Source organism: Diceros bicornis, chromosome 19 (assembly GCF_020826845.1).
Source record: "Diceros bicornis minor isolate mBicDic1 chromosome 19, mDicBic1.mat.cur, whole genome shotgun sequence".
Classification (NCBI taxonomy): Eukaryota; Metazoa; Chordata; class Mammalia; order Perissodactyla; family Rhinocerotidae; genus Diceros; species Diceros bicornis.
Window position 1 is genome coordinate 15,796,689 of NC_080758.1, and position 17,622 is coordinate 15,814,310.

Consider the following 17,622-nt stretch of genomic DNA (forward strand, 5'->3'; position numbering starts at 1 on the left):
CTGGGCTAACACCCATGCCCACCTTCCTCCACTTTATATGTGGGATGCCTGCCCCAGCATGGCTTGATGAGCAGTGTGTATGTCCGCACCCGGGATCCAAACCTGCGAACCCCGGGCCACTGAAGCGGAGCGCATGAACTTAACCACTACGCCACCAAGCCGGCCACCATTATCTTTTGAACTTTGATCCAAGTGAATATACTATTTATACAAAATAATGGTTTGACTGAAAACAACAACAAGGCAAGTGACTGGCGGAGTCCCAGTCTATAACACGGACTGCCATCAACCACTCTGAGGGTTGTTCTGCAGATCCAGGAGATCTCTCAAACGAATCTCCCAGCCCTGCGTCTCGCACACAGGACGTGCTGCTGCTGTTATCAGAACCCCCAGCAGTGAATCAGAGTGACTGGGAGCATTCCATCATCTCTCTGAGCCTCGGTTTTCTCTTCCATCACCCTGGCAAAGTAACCACCAACCTCACAGGGTTGGTGGGAGGATTTACCTGGCAAAGCGCGACCTCAGACGAGACGAGCCCTGAATCTATATTCATTGTTTCAGAGCTGGTCCCTCCCTGGACTTTGTGCCTGGATGATCTGGTCACCCCCCATCCCATGTCACCCCAGAGTCAGGGGAGGCAGGGACAGAATGATAAGAACAGAGGCCACGGCCACACCAGTGCTGGAAGCGGTCACTTTATTGGTTGGAAAAGGAAGCAGCTGTGGTCAGCTCAGGAGGGCGGGCAGAGGCCAGAAAGAGGGGAGGGCAGCTGGGCTGGAGCCAGACAGGGCCAGGCAGAAACTTCCACTCCCTCACTCCTCAGGCTGTGGTGGCTGGAGCTGGAGGAAGAAAATCATAATAATACCATCAACCACAATATCCAAAATACCAGACCAGAGTAACCGCAGTGTAAATTCTGGACCAAAGCCGCCCCACTCCACCATACACCTCCACACACAGCAAAGCCTCACCTTCTTGAGGCCCTGGGGCTCTGCCTGCACTTCTCTGCAGGTCCTAGACTCACCTCGTCTGTGCCAGACCATCCCCAGGACACACCTGGGTATACCATGGTCCCATCTGACCACTGTGGCCTTCCTGAGGGGCCACTTCCTTTATCTCCCTAAGAATCCCTCCGCCACCAGGAAGTTCCACCACGCTCCATTCCTTAGGTTAAGTTGAGATTAGCGGATCAAAGAAATCTTATTTATCCCATTTTATAAGCAAAATAATTGCAGCTCAGGGAGGTGAAAAGGCTAGTTACGTGTCAGAGCTGAAATGTAAACCTGGGGCTTCCTGACTGCAAAGCCCAGCCATGTTGTTGGCACTCAAGGAGGCAAGAGATGGCTGGCACCATTGGAGAGCCCTGGGCCCTAGGAAGACCGTGGTTACCTCTCAGGCACTGAAGAGCACACCTTGAAATAGCAACCATGGTGTCTTGGGCACAGTCTCTGCTCTCTCTGGCCTCAGTCTTCTCATCTGTGCAATACTGGCTTCCAGGAGTGACCCGCCAGGCCCTTGGCTTAGAGCTTGTCAAGGGTGTGCACGATCAACAATGAGATTCAACCACAGGCCACTTCCAGGTTCTTGCTCCTTCTGTTCCCTCTGCCTGAAACAGTCTCCCCATTGTGTTCCACCAGACCACCGACCCTTCACACATCCTTTAGCACTGGCTGAGGGTCACCCCTCTGAGAAGCCTTCCCTGAGCACACCTGCTCCCTCCACCCCCCACCCCTGCCTGGGCAAAGTTTTCCTCCTCTCTGTTCCCACAACACCTAGCCCTTCCCTCCACTGCAGCACTGACTACAGCCATTGGGAGTGTCCGTCCGTCCATCTGCCTCAGGCTGCAAGCTCTGTGAGGGAGGGCAGTGGTCACCTTCTGTCCCAGCACCTGGCACAGAGCTGACGGCACAGTACTGGACCCCCCAACGGGCGGACTGAGCATGTGCTTTGGGTGTTGTATTCCTTTACTTCCTTACATTTACTTTAGGACTCAGTATTGTTTTATTGTTAGTTATAGATGGAGGAGGAGAGGCTCTACAATCCTTTCCTCTCAGTGTCAGAGCCACTAGAGGTGGCCGAGGGTAGCCCTGGCCTGCCACAGGGTAAGTGCTCATCACACTTCAAACATGGGTTTGAGGATTCAAACTTGACTGATCTCTACCATGTTTGCCCTGAAAAGCTAAGCTTTTCGGCGAAAGTAAAGATCAACTCTTCTGCCTCCCACTGGCCATGCAAAGAGCCCTCTCCCTCCCCAGCCCTTCCAGCCACTGTCCCGGCTCCCAGGACACAGCTGCTCTTCTCCAGCTGCTGACTTTTTAAGCGTGTGTTAAGGAAACAAAGGAGTAAATCTTCTCTTTCCGTCACAGCCCAATTCATCAGCAAATATTGTCCCATCTACCTTCATATATGTCCCGAACCCAGCCACTTATCTCCCCTGGTCTGTCATCTCCCACCTGGTCTCTTGCAGGAGCCTTGTAGCTGGTCTCCCTGCTTCTGCTGGCTGGCCTCTACAGTCTATTCTCCACCTAGCGGCCAGAGCAATACTTTTCAATGCGAAGTCAGAGTATGTCTGTTTCCAAGGACACAGCATCTCCAGGTGAAGACCAAAGTCCTTCCAGTGGTCTATCAGGACCCTCACGAGCTGCTCCACTCACCCCTTACTCTCTGACCCTCTCCAACCCTCTCCTCTCACACACTCTCCTTGCTCACCCAGCTCCGGCCTTCTAGCCTCTTCTGAAATGCACCAGGGAATCTCCTGCTTTTGCACCTGCTGCTCCCTCTACCTGTAACACTGTCCCCAGACATCCTCACGGCTGCCTCCGTCATTGCCATCAAGGCTTTTTTCAAATGCTGCCTTCTTGGTGGGGCGTTCACTGACTGCCCCATTGAAAATTACAACACTGCTCCCTGCCCCTCCCACCCCTACCCCAGTACTCCTCATCCCGCTTCTGTTCTCTTTGTCTCCGTGGCACCTGTCTCCCTCTAACATTCCACAGAATATACTTGCTTATTTATTTTGTTTATTGTCCGCTAGCACATAAACCCCATCAGGGAGAAATTTTGTCTGATCTGTTCACTCACAGAGTATCCCCAGCACCTAGAGCAGTGCACGGTACATGCTAGATGCTCAATAAATATTTGTTGAGTGGATGAAAGTAAATAAGTGGGCAGATAAGTCACCAGCGGTATGTTCGCCCAAGTCCTCCTTTTCAGCCTCCTGCAGGTGTCATCACATCCGGGCATCCATGCACTTCCTTCCCCACCCCCACTTACCTCAGAAGATGGGTGTGACGCAGGACACCTTCCCGCAACCATTGCGGCAGCATTTCATCTTGTCAGGACACTGGCTGTCCACCTGGCACTGGTCTAGGCAGAGGCCGAGCTGGGGGAAGTCAGAGTCCACCTGTGGGCAGGAGCCTTGCTTTTCTGGGTAGAAAAAGGAGTAAGGAGAAATGAGCAGAGGGGACACAGGGAGATGCACACTTAGCCACAGCACATAGAGCTGCCTGCCTGAGTTGATCTCTGGGGGCCCAGGAAGATCACCTGCAAACCCTCCTCCTTGTGTTCTCTCCATCATTGGTTTTGGAATCCTAGGACCTCAGTTTGAGTCCCAGCTCTGCCTTTTCCTAACTTCAGGGCCGAGGGCCAGAAATGTCCCAGAGCCCCAGTGTCTTTACGTGTCACATGGGATCAGTGCTACCCACATCATGGGGTTGTTGTGAAAGCAATGGAGACAATATACATATATTACTTCTTCCTGAAGACCCAAACCACGTTGCAATAATAATAATGAGTAATTATAACAGTTAACATTTCCTTAGCTCCTTCTATGTGCCAGGCATTAGTCTAAGCATTTGACATATATTAACTCATCTAATCCTCACAATAATCCTAAAAGGAGGAGAGAGAGGTACTGTTAATATTTCCTCATGTTATAGATGAGGAAACTGAGGCACCAAGAGGTCAATAATTTGCCTAAGGTCACACAGGGTAGAGGCAGGATTTAAAACCCAGGAAGAACTTCAGAGTCTGTGTACCACACACTATGCTGCTTTGTAAACCGTAAAGTGCAGTGTGCATGTGAGGGGTTACACACCCTCAATCTCTTCACTCACTCCCATACACTCACTCCCAGTTACATACATGCAGCACTATGGACCCCCATACACACTCACTCATCCACGCACAGACAAGCATTCTTCCACTAACACCCACGCACATATACACACACGCCATGCTCTACTTCCTGGGTCAAGGAGAAGGGAGCTGGGCTCACTTCCCAGAAGCGCCAGGAGAAGCCCAGAGAGATATCAAACACAGGCACAGACCGGGAGATTTGCTGGCGAGGACAGGAGTGGCTGACTTGCTAGCACAAAGAAACCCATTCCCTTGAAAAGGGCAGGAGCTCTCGAGACCAGGCTGCCCCAGGACAAAGGGAATCAGGGGCAGTTTACTGACAAAACAAGCCACTGTGGAATCTGTAGGAACAGAAAGCAGATCGGTGGTTGCCTGGGGCCGGGTGGAGGGAGGACTGACCCCAGAAGGGAATGAGGGAACTTTTGGGGGTGACAGAAATGTTCTACATCTGGATTATGGTGATATTTACAAGGATGTAGACATCTATCAAAACCACCAAACTGTATACTTAAAATAGGTGCGTTTTCTTGTATGTAAATTACACCTCAGTAAAGTGTGATAAAAAATTTAAGTTAAAAAAAAAACAAGCCACTGTGTATAGCATTATCTACTCACTACTATGACATTTTCCATATTATTTCATTTAGCCCTCACGTCAATCCTATAAAGTTTGGGATTATCATTCCCATTTTGCTGACGAGAAAGCAGAGGCTCAGAGAGGTAAAGCGACTCGCTCAGGATCACGCAGCTAGCAGGTGTCAGAACTAAGATTTTAGTTCAGGGGGCCATCTGGCCCTGTCTCTTTTCCTGCCTCAGTCTGCCCGTCTGAGACAAGGGAACAGCAAAGCCTCTGCCTAACAGCAGAGACTCCTTTTGTCCCTCCACCTCTCTCATCTGTCTGTCTGTCTCTTGCTTTCTCTCCCAATCTTCATCCCTCCTTCTGCTCCTCCTCTCTCTGGTCCGGATTAGAGGCCTCCAGACCCAGAAGCTGCCCTGAGGGGCCGGTCCTCCCTCCACATGCCACCTCCCTGCTCATAAGTGTCTGAGGTCTCTACAAGCCTTCCAGCCGCTGCTAGCACCAACAAAGAGGGAACATCACAGGGGCTGTGTTCTGGATAAAGACCAGTAGTCACATCTTAGTACCCCCAGGTACCCTTGGTGCCTGCCTCTAGTCCTCAGTTTGTCCCTCTGAAAAATGAGAAGCTTGGGTTCCATGCTGCTTAAGATCACCTCCTGCTCTGACAGCAGTCCCCATAACCTGCCGGAGAGACTTGAGCTCTAACAAGCAGGTTTTATGGAGCACCCAAGCTTTCTCACACATTCTCTCTCTCACTCACTCCTGAGTGGAAGAGATTGTTTTAAAGATGAGGACGGGGAAGGGGTGCTTAGGGAGGAGTCCTGAGTTTCTCCAAACCATTCAGGCAAAAGTTAAACCCCCTCCTTATGACTCCCCCCTGAGCCACCACCAGCGAGCGGTGTGACCTTGGACCTTTCTCTCTCCCTCGCTCGCTTCCACATCTTTAAGATGGGCAGGGCGCTCTCTTAAATGTATAAAACCTCTTTCCGCCTAGACAGAGGAATCTGGGGAGTCTTGCCAAGTCAGGCACCCAAGTCCTTTCCCCAGGGCTGGGGGAGGCCCCAGGGGAGGGACTCCAAGAGGGATGAGCCCCCCGGCCCACTCGCCAGCCAGAGGAAACTGTGAACCAAGTCCCCTGAACCTCCCAGAACAACGTTCCAGCTGTTCTGTGACCGGAAGCCGGTCACGCACCAGAGAATCGAATCCAGCTGGGGGGAGGGGGGGCCTCCCTCTCCCCGCTGCGCGTCAGCTACGCCTTTGTCTCCACCCGGCCTTGCGAGGGAGAGCCGGGGCGGATCTGGTTCCATCCGCCTCGACTTGGCCGGGGGTCGGTGGGTGGAGGAGCGCCCCGCTTCCCGGAACCCGGGCGCTCCCGCCTCCTCCCGGCCCACTGCCGCCCCGCCCACCCCCGCACGGCTCGCCCGGGGGTTACCATTGGGCAGGTGGCAGACGCTGGAGCAGCCGGCCCGGCAGCACTTGAGGTTGTCAGCGCATTCTCCATCCGAGAGGCACTCCTGCTTACAGTTGGGGTCCGCCTCTAGCTCGGGGCACACGCCCCTTTTCTCTGCGCCTGTGCCTGCGAAGGGCAGCAGGGGGACGGTCAGTCAGGGACCGGAGCCCCAGTCCCAGAGGATGCCCTCCTCCCGCTCCGAGGGTCCCAAATCTCAAGCTCCCGAGGAATTCTCAGTCTCTGGACCTAGGCGCCCAGCTTAAAGCCTTCAAAGGGCCCCACCTCCAGGCCAGGGGTCCCCGGCACTTGGAAGTACAGGAGTTACCTAGCCCTTGGCCTCAGAGCCCTCAATCCTTAGGGAACCCTCGCCTGGCTGAGCATCCTGGAGTTTCGGGTGTCTAGGCAGAGTTCCCCCTCCGGCCACGGAGTCTCCACCTCCAGCACAGAGCCTGTCACCCAAATTTCATTCTTCAGTGGTCTCCCCACCTCCAGAACGTTGGACCCCACACCTTAAGCTCCACGTCACCACCCTCAGGCACCAGGGATCCCCAAATTTTAGTCTTCATGGGTCTCCCCACTTCTGCCCCAGGAATCCCCACTTCTCCAGCCCCCAGAGAGGCTAGGTACGCCTCTGCCCGGCCCTGTCCTGGCGCTCCTGGCTCGGCCCCTCTGGGCTACGGGCCTCTCCCCGCCCCACTCACCTGTGACCGCGGGGAGGCCGAGCAGCAGCAGGCCAAGGAGGAGGGCGGCGAGAGGACGGAGGTGGCAGACAGGCATGGTGCTGAGTTGGGGCGGGGTGCAGGTGTGAGCAGCCACCCGGATGGGGGGATTTAACCGCGCTCGGGGGGCGTGGGGTAGGGGCGGGGCCGAGCCCGCGGGGGGAGAGGGCTCAGAGGGCACCGCGGGGGGGCTGCCACCTCAGGCCATTTCACAATCCCCCGGGATCAGGTGTCACTCTTGGCCCCAGTGGGAACCAGGAACATATGCAGCTTCCAGGCCCAGCACAACTCAATCAGCTGCTCAACCAGCTGCAGCCGGCAGACCCTTTTCCCCTCCTCCTTCTCCTCCTCCCTCCTGGGGCCTGAGGGCCGGGCAGCAGGAGGCAAGGGCTAGGCCCAGAACTCCTGGGTTCCCATTCTAAGACTCTGGGGTCTCCTGGTAATGCCCAGGGTCGGGGGAGGGAGAGGGAAAGGGCAGGGCCCACAGGGAGGCAATCTAGCCTGGGAATTAAGTGGCTGGATTTGGGGTCAGCCAGATCAGAGTACAGATCTCTCCTTAGGGATTAGTGATGGAGGTCTAGTGTAATGATACAGAGCACACAGTAGGGGCTGCAGAAAAAGCAGTTGTGGGGGCTGGCCCCATGGCGTAGTGGTTAAGTGTGCGCGTTCTGCTGCTGACCGGGGTTCAGATTCTGGGATCCTGGGTGCCCACAGATGCACCACTTGTCAAGCCATGCTGTGGTGGCATCCCGTATAAAGTGGAGGAAGATGGGCACGGATGTTAGCCCAGGGCCAGTCTTCCTCAGCAAAAAAGAGGAAGATTGGCGTGGATGTTAGCTCAGGGCTGATCTTTCTCACAAAAAAAAAAAAAAAAAAAAAAGCAGTTGTTATCAATAAATGGAACCCATTTGACACAAGAAATGAGGCCCATGAAGGTGAAAGACCTATTAACAGTCTTGAGCCATTTTGGGTGTGTGTTTCTCTCTCCCTCTCTTTTCCATCCCAAAACTATATCAGGGCTAACTGTATGCCAGACTTTGTGTATATCCTCTTATGAGTCTCATGAATCATCCTAGCAAACCTGTGAATGGAGAGGTATTATTATCATCAGCTATACATGACAGATGAACTGGATGCTCAAAGGGTTAGATCCTTCTCCCCAAGGTCCCAAGCAAAGCTGTAGAGACAAGGTTTTGAACCCAGGTCTCCTTCCCTCCAAGACCCTGTTTCTTCCATTCCATCATAGACAATCACTAGGTGACTACCACGTGACGTACATAAGACAAGACAATTGCTGTAGAAAAAGTCATTAAAGGAGCCCTCCTGCACTGGCCTTGGGGTGACAGGGTCTGGGTGTGACTCCCACCTCCACCACTTCCCAGCTGAGGGACTGTAACCACAGGCCCTCCAGGACCAGTTCAACTGAGCGTATCTTATCAACAGAGTAATTAAGAGTGGTTTTTCAGGAAATGTTGAGACTTGTTCAGTTCAGACCAGTTGAGACTACCCAACCCATCAACTGGGCCTGCACAAATGCCCTATAAGTGATCTTTTTGAAGTCAAAGGGCTGGAAACTCCCCTCTCAGATCATATTAACACCACCATTTTGTGAACATGTGTCCCATGAAGAGCCATGAAACCTGACTACACTTGTGCAGATCATCAATTACCTCACTTCTCCTAGTCGCAATCATCTACCTCCTGCCCTTCATCCCATAAATTTTGCCCCAAGTCCTGGATCAGGGAGGCAGATCTGAGAGCATATGCCCCGTCTCCTTGCAGATCAATCCATCAATAAAGCTTTTTTCTTTTCCCAAAAGCTGATGCTGTAATAATTGGCTTTTTTTATGTGCGTCAGGCAAAAGAGCCCCAATTTTATGTGGTAACAATTTTGGCGACCACAAAGGGACTAGCCGCCAGCGGGGTAAGGGGCTTTTCACTGACCCTAAGTGGCAGCCTAGACAATTTTGTCTGGAGGCTCAGCTGATTGGATTCCCATTTCTTGCCATGGTGCCTCAGGCCCCCTTTTTCCCTTTGAGAGATGAAATAGCTCCAGGATCAGACGTCTTTTGGGTGAATGACCTCGTTAAAACACGCCTGTGCCTAAATTGTCTAATAATCTCTTCAGGATTGTGGGTTAGCGTCCTCCACAGGGGAGATTTTTGCTGGGTTAAAGTCCCAAGGCTAGAGTGTGGGTTCAAGTCCCACTCCAAGGGAGACAATATAAAAGGGTTACAGCTGCTGGGGTACTCAAAGGATCGGGTTAGAGTCTCAAACTCTGGGGTAGGATCCCAGAGTACCCTGACTTAGAGTCCCAGAGTATTGGATTTCTGTGTCTGTTCATGTTTGTCTACGTCTGACTATTTTGTTAAAATTGGCTGTTTGGGGGGCTGGCTCAGTGGCATAGTGGTTAAGTTCGTGCACTCCACTTCGGCAGCCCGGGGTTCACAGGTTTGGATCCTGGCTGCAGACCTATGCACTGCTTACCAAGCCATGCTGTGGCAGGCATCCCACATAAAATAGAGGAGGATGGGCATGGATGTTAGCCCAGGTCCAATCTTCCTCAGCAAAAAGAGGAGGATTAGCAATGGATGTTAGCTCAGGGCTGGTCTTCCGCACCAAAAAACAAAACACAAAACAAACAAACAAACAAAAATTGGCTGTTTGGGGACTGAGTTTCTCAGTGAATGTAACAAACTCTTTTTAGAAATTACCTTGTTTGTTGCAGCCAGCTTGGGAAAAGCCCCCTAAAATGGGGATAACTGTAAATAACTGGCAAGATAACCCAGGATAATTTAAAATTACAGTGGCCACTTTGAGCTCTTTTCCAGCATCCAAACCAAGGAAAAAAGAAAATCTTTAATCTTTAAAGAGTCAAATGCTCCCCCTTCTGGCACAATTGTTCAAAACCTAAAGGTTCCAGAAGCTGTAAATATTTACAAAGAACTGCAAAATCTTACCAAGCTCGTTTCATGTTCTGAGGGCTTGGCTTGATAATCGTCAGGTTGGGGGGTCCCGAAAATTCAGTTGGACAAAAATACATTTGCACCCAATTTTGCGGTAGTAAGTGGTTGGACAGAAATGCGAGTTGCACTCCCTTTTGTGGCTAAGGGTCCTACCAAACTGCCATCAGCCTCAGGGGAATTACATTGGCTATTAGAAGGAACATTGCAATTACATAAGATCATTTAAAAGTGTACTTAAAAGCAAAGATTTCAAAATTCCAAAGTAACCTTATTGAAAGTTTTATTGCAAAGAGAAAAAATTAAGTTATAAAAGATACCTAAAAGAAAAGCCTAGTAGGCCACGGCTTTACGGACATCTCATAACCTACCTTCGAAGGAGGGCCCAAAATGAGCCCGTCCCAGGGTTAATGAGACTCAGAGATTTTCTGGAAAACTGCTATAGTAAAGATTACTGGAATTGTTCAATACTGCCAGGTATAATTGCTGCTCCTCCTGGCTGCAACCTGACAAGATATTTGAAAGGATTTAGCAACTTACTATCAGAAATTCATCCAAACTGGAAGCTGATATTCAGATCTTGATAGGAATTTTCTTTCCAGCATTTCTTCCCTAAGGTAAAATAAAACTAAGCACCCAGAGGGACAGAAGCAAATTAGAGATGATGTAGTTGGACAGGTAGATCAATCTATAATGTCATTTAAGTTACAACCCAATTTCTGAGGAATTAAGAGCAGCTGTCCTTAAAAAATACTTGCAAAACTGGAAATGCAGCTCTAGAGGCTAGTTCAGATTTCACCATTTCCTTTATCTCAAAAAGCTTGTAACCTCTCCAGGAACTGTTATCTAGCCCATCACCAATTTCTAAGACTGAAGGAAAAAAGGAAAGAAAAACGACCATAAGAGCACCCTCACCCAAAATCTAGCATCTTGAGTGTCTTCTCCATGAATATTAGTAGAAAAAGCTTAAAACAAAATTTGGATTCAATTATTCTTTTATAACTAATGAGCCTTATATTACTGTACCTGATTCATGGCAGTAATTTTAAAACAATAGCTGTGGAGTCTGTATGTGTGTGTCTCTATATTTACATTACATATATATGAGTGTGATATTTTTTTTTAACCTCCAGATGGTATAATTTCAAAAAGAGCTCTATTTAATTGGCTTAAAGTAAGGGCTTATATAAACGTAATAGAAACTAACCCAAATGTTTTTCAACCTAACATGATATAAAATAATCTTTGGTAAATGAAAGCTTATTTAAGTTTGTTGGTTGGATTGAAATAGGCCTTCCTCAGAGTTATCAACATTGGATATGATGCAGACATGCAGCCTTTATTCTATGTTTATTGGTCAAATAAGTTCATATTATCTCTGTTACAAAACTGGTTAGTTAAAACAATAACTTAAAATGATAGCTAATTTTGCCTAATGTCTCATGAAGTTTTGTAGGCAATCTAAATAATTATTGGGAACAAGTAAACTAATTAGATGTGAAAAAGATAAAAATGTTGGGTGAACTTTTTAACAAAAATTATGTGTCATGGTATATGTACATAAAATAACTTCAAAATCTCTTTGGTAACATAAAACTTTAAAGTTTTGCTAGATTAAATTAAATGATGGAAAATTCATTGAATATCTAGGTCATTTTCAAATAATAAGATACTGAGGGGCTGGCCTGGTGGTGTAGTAGTTAAGTTCTCATGCTCCGCTTCAGCAGCTCAGGGTTCGGATCCTGGGTGCAGACCTACACACTGCTTATCAAGCCAAGCTGTGGCAGGCATCCCACATATAAAGAAGAGGGCACAGATGTTAGCCCAGGACCAATCTTCCTCAGCAAAAAGAGGAGGATTGGCAACAGATGTTAGCTCAGGGCTAATCTTCCTCACACAAAAAAAGATACTGAAACATTATTGCTAAACATGTCAAAGTTTATCTACTTTTGGCTTCTTATTACAGAAAAAAAAAAGATATTTGAGTCTATTAGTAAACATGTATTTTATTTAAAATTGTACTATGAAGTAGCATGTTTCCAGAAATTATGAAAAGTATTTATAAACTTGCCAAGCCACAGAATGCTAATGTAAAAGACAGTTTATAATTGCTTACTTCTTAGTTTTCACTAAATATTAAGGTCTGTAAGAGGTAAGAATTCTAATTAATATACGTGATTAAGCTACTAAAAATTAATAAGGAAAACATCTTTGTATTCAAGGAAAGTAGGTGTATGTTTTCAGTAAAGAAGGTATAAAGAATGTAAATATTTTTGTTTGTTTTGTTAAGAAAGGTAAATTTGTCCTAAAACACTAGGAGGGAAGAAAGAAGGCAAGGGATAAATTCTGAATGTAAAAAGAAAGTTACAGAAGGTTCGTGGAAGAAGAACCTTGAGGAAAGAGTTTCATGCATGGTCAAGTTGGCTAAGATTAAAATGAATTTAAGTAAATGAATAAGTTTTAGTATCAAAAGTAAGTTGGTACAAAAATTAAAATGTGAGTTTCTCTCTCTCTTAAAGGGATAATTTTCCTGGACTTTTAGTCTGCTTTCGATAAAAAGATTATAAAAAGGTTTTTCTTTACCTTCAAGAAAGTCTACCTAAAAGACAGAAAATCTATGTTTTGTCAAAATAATTTCCTATGTTCAAAAAGGTGAGGTCTCTCTATTAAGAAAACTAAGGGCTTTTTGTTGTTGTTATTTAACTCTGTTTTCCTTTAACATCTTCTGTTGTCACCTTGGTTAAATAGGTAACTAAGCATTGTTTCCTAACTGACCAAGTGTTTCAAAACCTTTTGATATTTTTGACAAACTTACCCAAAATTCAAACTTTGAGAGTTTCCAGTGGACCCTGGGGCTTCTCAAAGAATTTGTTCTCTCTTTCTATAAAGAAGGAGATATTAAACTAATTAGGTTTACTTGATATGTTAAATTACATGGGAAACATTGGCAAATAAATGATGATAAACCTTCTTAGGCTATATTGCATAGGTAAATGTTACTAATATAAGTGTTTTAAAAATTATATAACATTCATAAAATTCTGATCTGTCCTGGTTGTCAGCCATAATTCTAGTTACTATCTTAAAGTGTTGTATGTCACAACAATAACCAAGTTTCTTTGTCAATTGACCTTTTTGGGTCTTTTGTCATTTGGAGGCAGTTGTCTTACTCTGATGTTTTTGCAGACGTATTTCATCTTCAGAGAGATTCATGGAAAGGATTCTGACACTTGCTCTAGAATGCAGGTTTCTGGTGAACTTTCAGATTATAAAACTGATCTAGGTAAGCAACTACAGAACTCTAATGGAGAAACTGATGGCCTCATAAAACTGCTAACCATAGATCAATATCAAGAATTGATTACATGGAACAGGATGAACTGATGAGGATGATTATAATTTTTATGCCTTTTTGTTTGAGATATTGCTGATTTTTAATGTTTTGTTTTTCCAGATTTAAGGAAACATTTTCTCTTTTCTCTTAAGCTAACTATGACTTATAGCAATTTGGTAAATTATACCTTTGTAAGCTAAATTGAAAAATTTATCTTTTTTTCCTACCTGATCCCTCCAGAACTTGGAAGCTCTTAGTGAGTCAGTATTCTTATATTCATGGCAATATAGTTACTTACATACGTTCAGTAAGAATCTGTTCTCCTTGTAGCAGGACACAATTGGAAACGTTAGTTATATTGCCAAAGCTTTGATTGGAATGTCATATTTGAGAGGAACATGCATAGACTTGGATATGGCCAAAACAGCTTTAAAGGACAAAGATTGACTTTATGAAACAAATAAAACCACTTGGAAATATTGGCCTGGTACCTTGCTTACAGGGTTCCCAGCAACCTTACCAGGTGAGTAAAGAAGGTCACTTACCTGGCAGGTGCAAAGAATCTCAGGATATTTTGGGGAACCTCAAAAGAAGAGAGGAATTCACCCAAATCTATAGGTATTGCAGGCGGAGTCTGATGACAAGTCCTTGGCTTGGTTTTCCTGACCTTGAGAGACCTTTGAAGTTCAATCTGAGATTCCTTATGAAAAGTTCCAGCAAAGCAGATTTAAAAGAGCCTATATGATCAATTGCTATTTTATGTAAATAATTGGGCCAAGTTTATTGAAACTAGACTTATTTTGCCAACAAAATAGTCCTAATTTGGCTATCTTTGGTCAAAATGAGCGTGATTTTAGAGAGAAAAATTATGTTTCAATAGAAACCATAGTACACAGTTATGGCAATTAGATTCTAGTTCTGTTAATTGTCTTTGAGGTTTTTGTTTTCTATCTGTAAACTGGCCTGGATCCTGAATTATTCTAGTCTCCTGAAATATCTGGCTATAAATCTCCAAAACTAATGTTTTCAGTTTTTCCATCACTTTCTTTTGGAATCATTGAGAACTGAAACCACAGAAGCTGGACAACTTGATATAAACTTAAGAGAGATTCATACCTATTGCTGTGTAAGCTACTCAGAAAGATAGCTGTACACCCAATGACATCATCAGAGACATTTCAAACTACAAAAGATGCTTCCACTCTGACATCTAGAAATCTTGACTGGCTGCCCCCTGGGCTCAGAAACTGGTTTATAATTTGCTCCAACCATTAACCTTGTTTTTCTTTTTGTTTCCCTAGAAATGCTTCTTATTAAATACCGGGTTACTTGCTTACATGATATAGGCCTAACTTTGGGAGGCTACATGCATCACCATCTTTCTAAGAGACTGGCTCGATGAGATGGAACAACCTACATCCCTTATCAGCAGGAAGAAGCTAGAGCAGTCATTGCCCTATATGCCTCAATATTGAGGAATGAACAACAAAAAGGGGGGATTTGTAACCATGGGCCCTCCAGGACAGTTCAACTGACCCTATCTTATCAACAGAGTAAACAGAGTAAAACCAAGAGTGGTTTTTCAGGAACTGAGCCCCCTTGTCCAGTTATGGCCAGTTGAGACCACCAACTCATCAACTGGGCCTATGAAAATGTCCAATAGGTGACCTCTTTAACACCAAAGGGCTGAAAACTCCACCCTCACATCATACTAACACCACCATTTTGTGAACATGCATCCTATGAAGAGGCATGAAGCTTGACTACACTTGCGCAGATCGTCAATTACCTCACTTCTCCTTACCTCCAGTCTCCTTACCTCTCCACACTTCAGACTGCCCTGCCCTTCATCCCATAGATTTTGCCCCAAGCCTGGATTGGGGAGGCAGATCTGAGAGCATATGCCCCTGTCTCCTTGCAGATCAATCTAGTAATAAAGCTATTTTCTTTTTCCAAAAGCTGATGCTGTAATAATTGGCTTTTTTTTATGTGCATTGGGCAAGAAAATCCCAATTTTGCGCAGTAACAGGACCTTGAATGAATCACTTCCCTTTTTTTGAGCCACCATTTTATCATCTACAAAGATGATAATATAAGAATTGAATGAGAACATGAATGTAATATTCCTGCCATGGAGTAGCTGTGTACTTATTGAAGGATAGGTCCACACTGATTGACACAGGAACCCCAGCCCTGACACATAATGGATACTAGATAAATGGCTGTGAGTGCTCAATAAATGATGTCTACTTTTACTAAGGAGACTGATATGTGTATCCCAGACTTTAGAATCCAGGCTGGTTAATGCCAAAACAGAGTTACCCCAGGAGTTAGACAAGAAGTGCCTCAAACATCCTTCCTGCTCCAACAGTCTAAGATTCTGTGAACCCCAGGAGGATTTTGCTGCTGGAGGCTAGAGGGGGTCTGGGACAGTGACGATTGGGATGACAGGTGAGTAGGACTTGGTGACATGAGGACATCCAGCTACTTTCCCCACAGATGGATCCTGGTAAAAGAGGCTGAGAATGCCTCCCCCAGCTTCCCATGCCCAGTTTGGGGACGAGGGGACTAGTGACATGCCGTCATTGGGAAGGGCGAGTGCTGTTTACTCTGGGCTCAGAGAACAGTCAATAGCAATGAGGCAGGAGGCAGACGAGGGCACAGCACTGGGCGGGCTCCTGAAACTCAGTCTGGGGCACGCAGAGGACGCTTTGACAAGCAGCTGGGTTTAGCTGGTGGACCCAGCTGGCTACCGGACATTCAGCCTCGGGCACTGCTGCCCACAGCTTTTTCCGGGACCTACCCGGCTCTCCAGGCCAGAAAACTGCCCGGCCTCACCCCACCCCGGCTATCTCAGGCTCCCCAGCTAATTGGTTCTGTCTTACAGGAATGTGGGTTAAGAATGAGGCCAAGGGGATGGGGTGGGGCAGAAGGATGGAGAAGAAAATTTCATGGGTCAATGGCCCATGGTGTGCAAAAGGTGTTTCACTTTTGTGATGCTAGGCTCTGTGATAAGTACATTCACATATTTTCTCTTCTACATAAAAATAAAAAGGGCAGAGGCTTTAGAACCAAATACATTCAGGTCCAAATCAGGGGTTGGCCACTTCCTGGCTGTGGGACTCAGAGCAGCACTTCACTTTTTGGACCTACATCTTCTTCCATAACAGGAGTATCAACACAACTGTTTTGTAGGATTATTTTAAGGATTAAAGGATTTAAGGGGAGAAGTATAAACCAGAGGTTGCAAATATGTTAGCCCACACAGTACATTAAAAAAATTTGAATGTGTTGCCAAGATGTGAACGTGGGAGATTTCACATAAAAATAAATTTCTTGCTTCTCTTGGAAAGAAAAAGATCTGGCAACACATTCCTGCAATCTTACAAGGCAACCATCAACTAGAGCAGGGAGTCTCAAACTTGAGCAAGCATCAGAATCATTCAGAGGGCTTGTTAAAACACAAGTTTTGAGATTACCACCCTCAGAGTTTTGATTCAGTAGGTCTGGGGTGGGCTCTGGGAATGTGAATTCTAAAATAGGTTTCCAGGTGCTACTGATACTGCTGGGCAAGGGACCACACTTTGAAAACCATGAACTAGAGTTAAGTAGAACTGCTCTCTTTTTATGAGGGGAGCATTCTCTCCAGTTCCCCATAATCCCCACCATTCCTTATTGTCTCACATGCCCCCACCCCCACTCCAACTACTTCCATTCACATTACTTGCTTGCCCTAGAGGGTGTTTAAAATTGTGACCTCCTGAGCAGGTGCATAGTAAGTGTTCAGGAAAAGGTAGCTTGTATTTGTTTAACAATCTTATGAATTAAGTGTAATCATTCTCATTTTACAGATGAAAAAACTGAAATTCAGCTAGGCAAAGTGACTTGCTGGAGGAAACACAGCCAGTAAATCAGGAGGAAGACACTTGCCAAAACCTCTTAGTCACATAGACCTAGTTATTTCAATATTACACACACACACATCTATCTGAGGTTAGCAGAGATGATGCATCAAAAATTTTGATGATGACTTCATGAGTGTAAACTAATATTTCTCAAGGAAGAAAGGAAATACGAAAGAAGGAAAGATTTATAATGGGAGGTGATATTAGTCAGCTGCAGACATGCCCACTCTAAGATGACTGTCAACAAGTTAACATTATGATTTGAGAAATTCCCAGGAACAAACAAGGTAGCTTTAACCATACAATGGGGCCTTGTCTTCTTGGACTATTGGACCCACCTAAACTTCCTTCACTCCACAGAAGCCTCTCCCTCTGAGTGTATCGGCTATCTTTTGTCTTGTCACATTACGTAGCATCCATTTGTCCTTGTTCTGATAACAGTGCCCTTATTTTGCTTTGGGGGAATGCCCCTGCCTCCACCTGGGACAGGTTGGGGGGGGACTGTCAATCAAAGTGTCTGTCCTACCTCCAGACAAA

At 46.2% G+C, this 17,622-nt stretch overlaps 1 protein-coding gene across 1 annotated transcript; it reads right to left on the reverse strand.

Moving 5' to 3' along the window:
* Positions 1-675: 675 nt before the first annotated feature.
* WFDC2 (WAP four-disulfide core domain 2) lies at positions 676-7,115 on the reverse strand. Its single transcript, XM_058562110.1, has 4 exons — positions 6,866-7,115; positions 6,147-6,290; positions 3,274-3,426; positions 676-839 (listed from the first exon to the last, which is right to left on the reverse strand). Exons 1-3 carry the CDS (start codon positions 6,939-6,941, stop codon positions 3,275-3,277), a joined length of 372 nt encoding a protein of 123 aa, XP_058418093.1. The 5' UTR covers positions 6,942-7,115; the 3' UTR covers positions 676-839; position 3,274.
* Between the last annotated feature and the right edge of the window lie 10,507 nt (positions 7,116-17,622).

Coding starts and splice junctions, on each gene's coding strand:
- WFDC2 (XM_058562110.1), bottom strand. CDS start 6,941: ATGCCTGTCTGCCACCTCCGTCCTCTCGCCGCCCTCCTCCTTGGCCTG. Junction 6,291..6,865: donor CGGCCTCCCCGCGGTCACAG/GTGAGTGGGGCG, acceptor TGCCCTTCGCAG/GCACAGGCGCAGAGAAAAGG. Junction 3,427..6,146: donor CGTCTGCCACCTGCCCAATG/GTAACCCCCGGG, acceptor TTTTCTACCCAG/AAAAGCAAGGCTCCTGCCCA.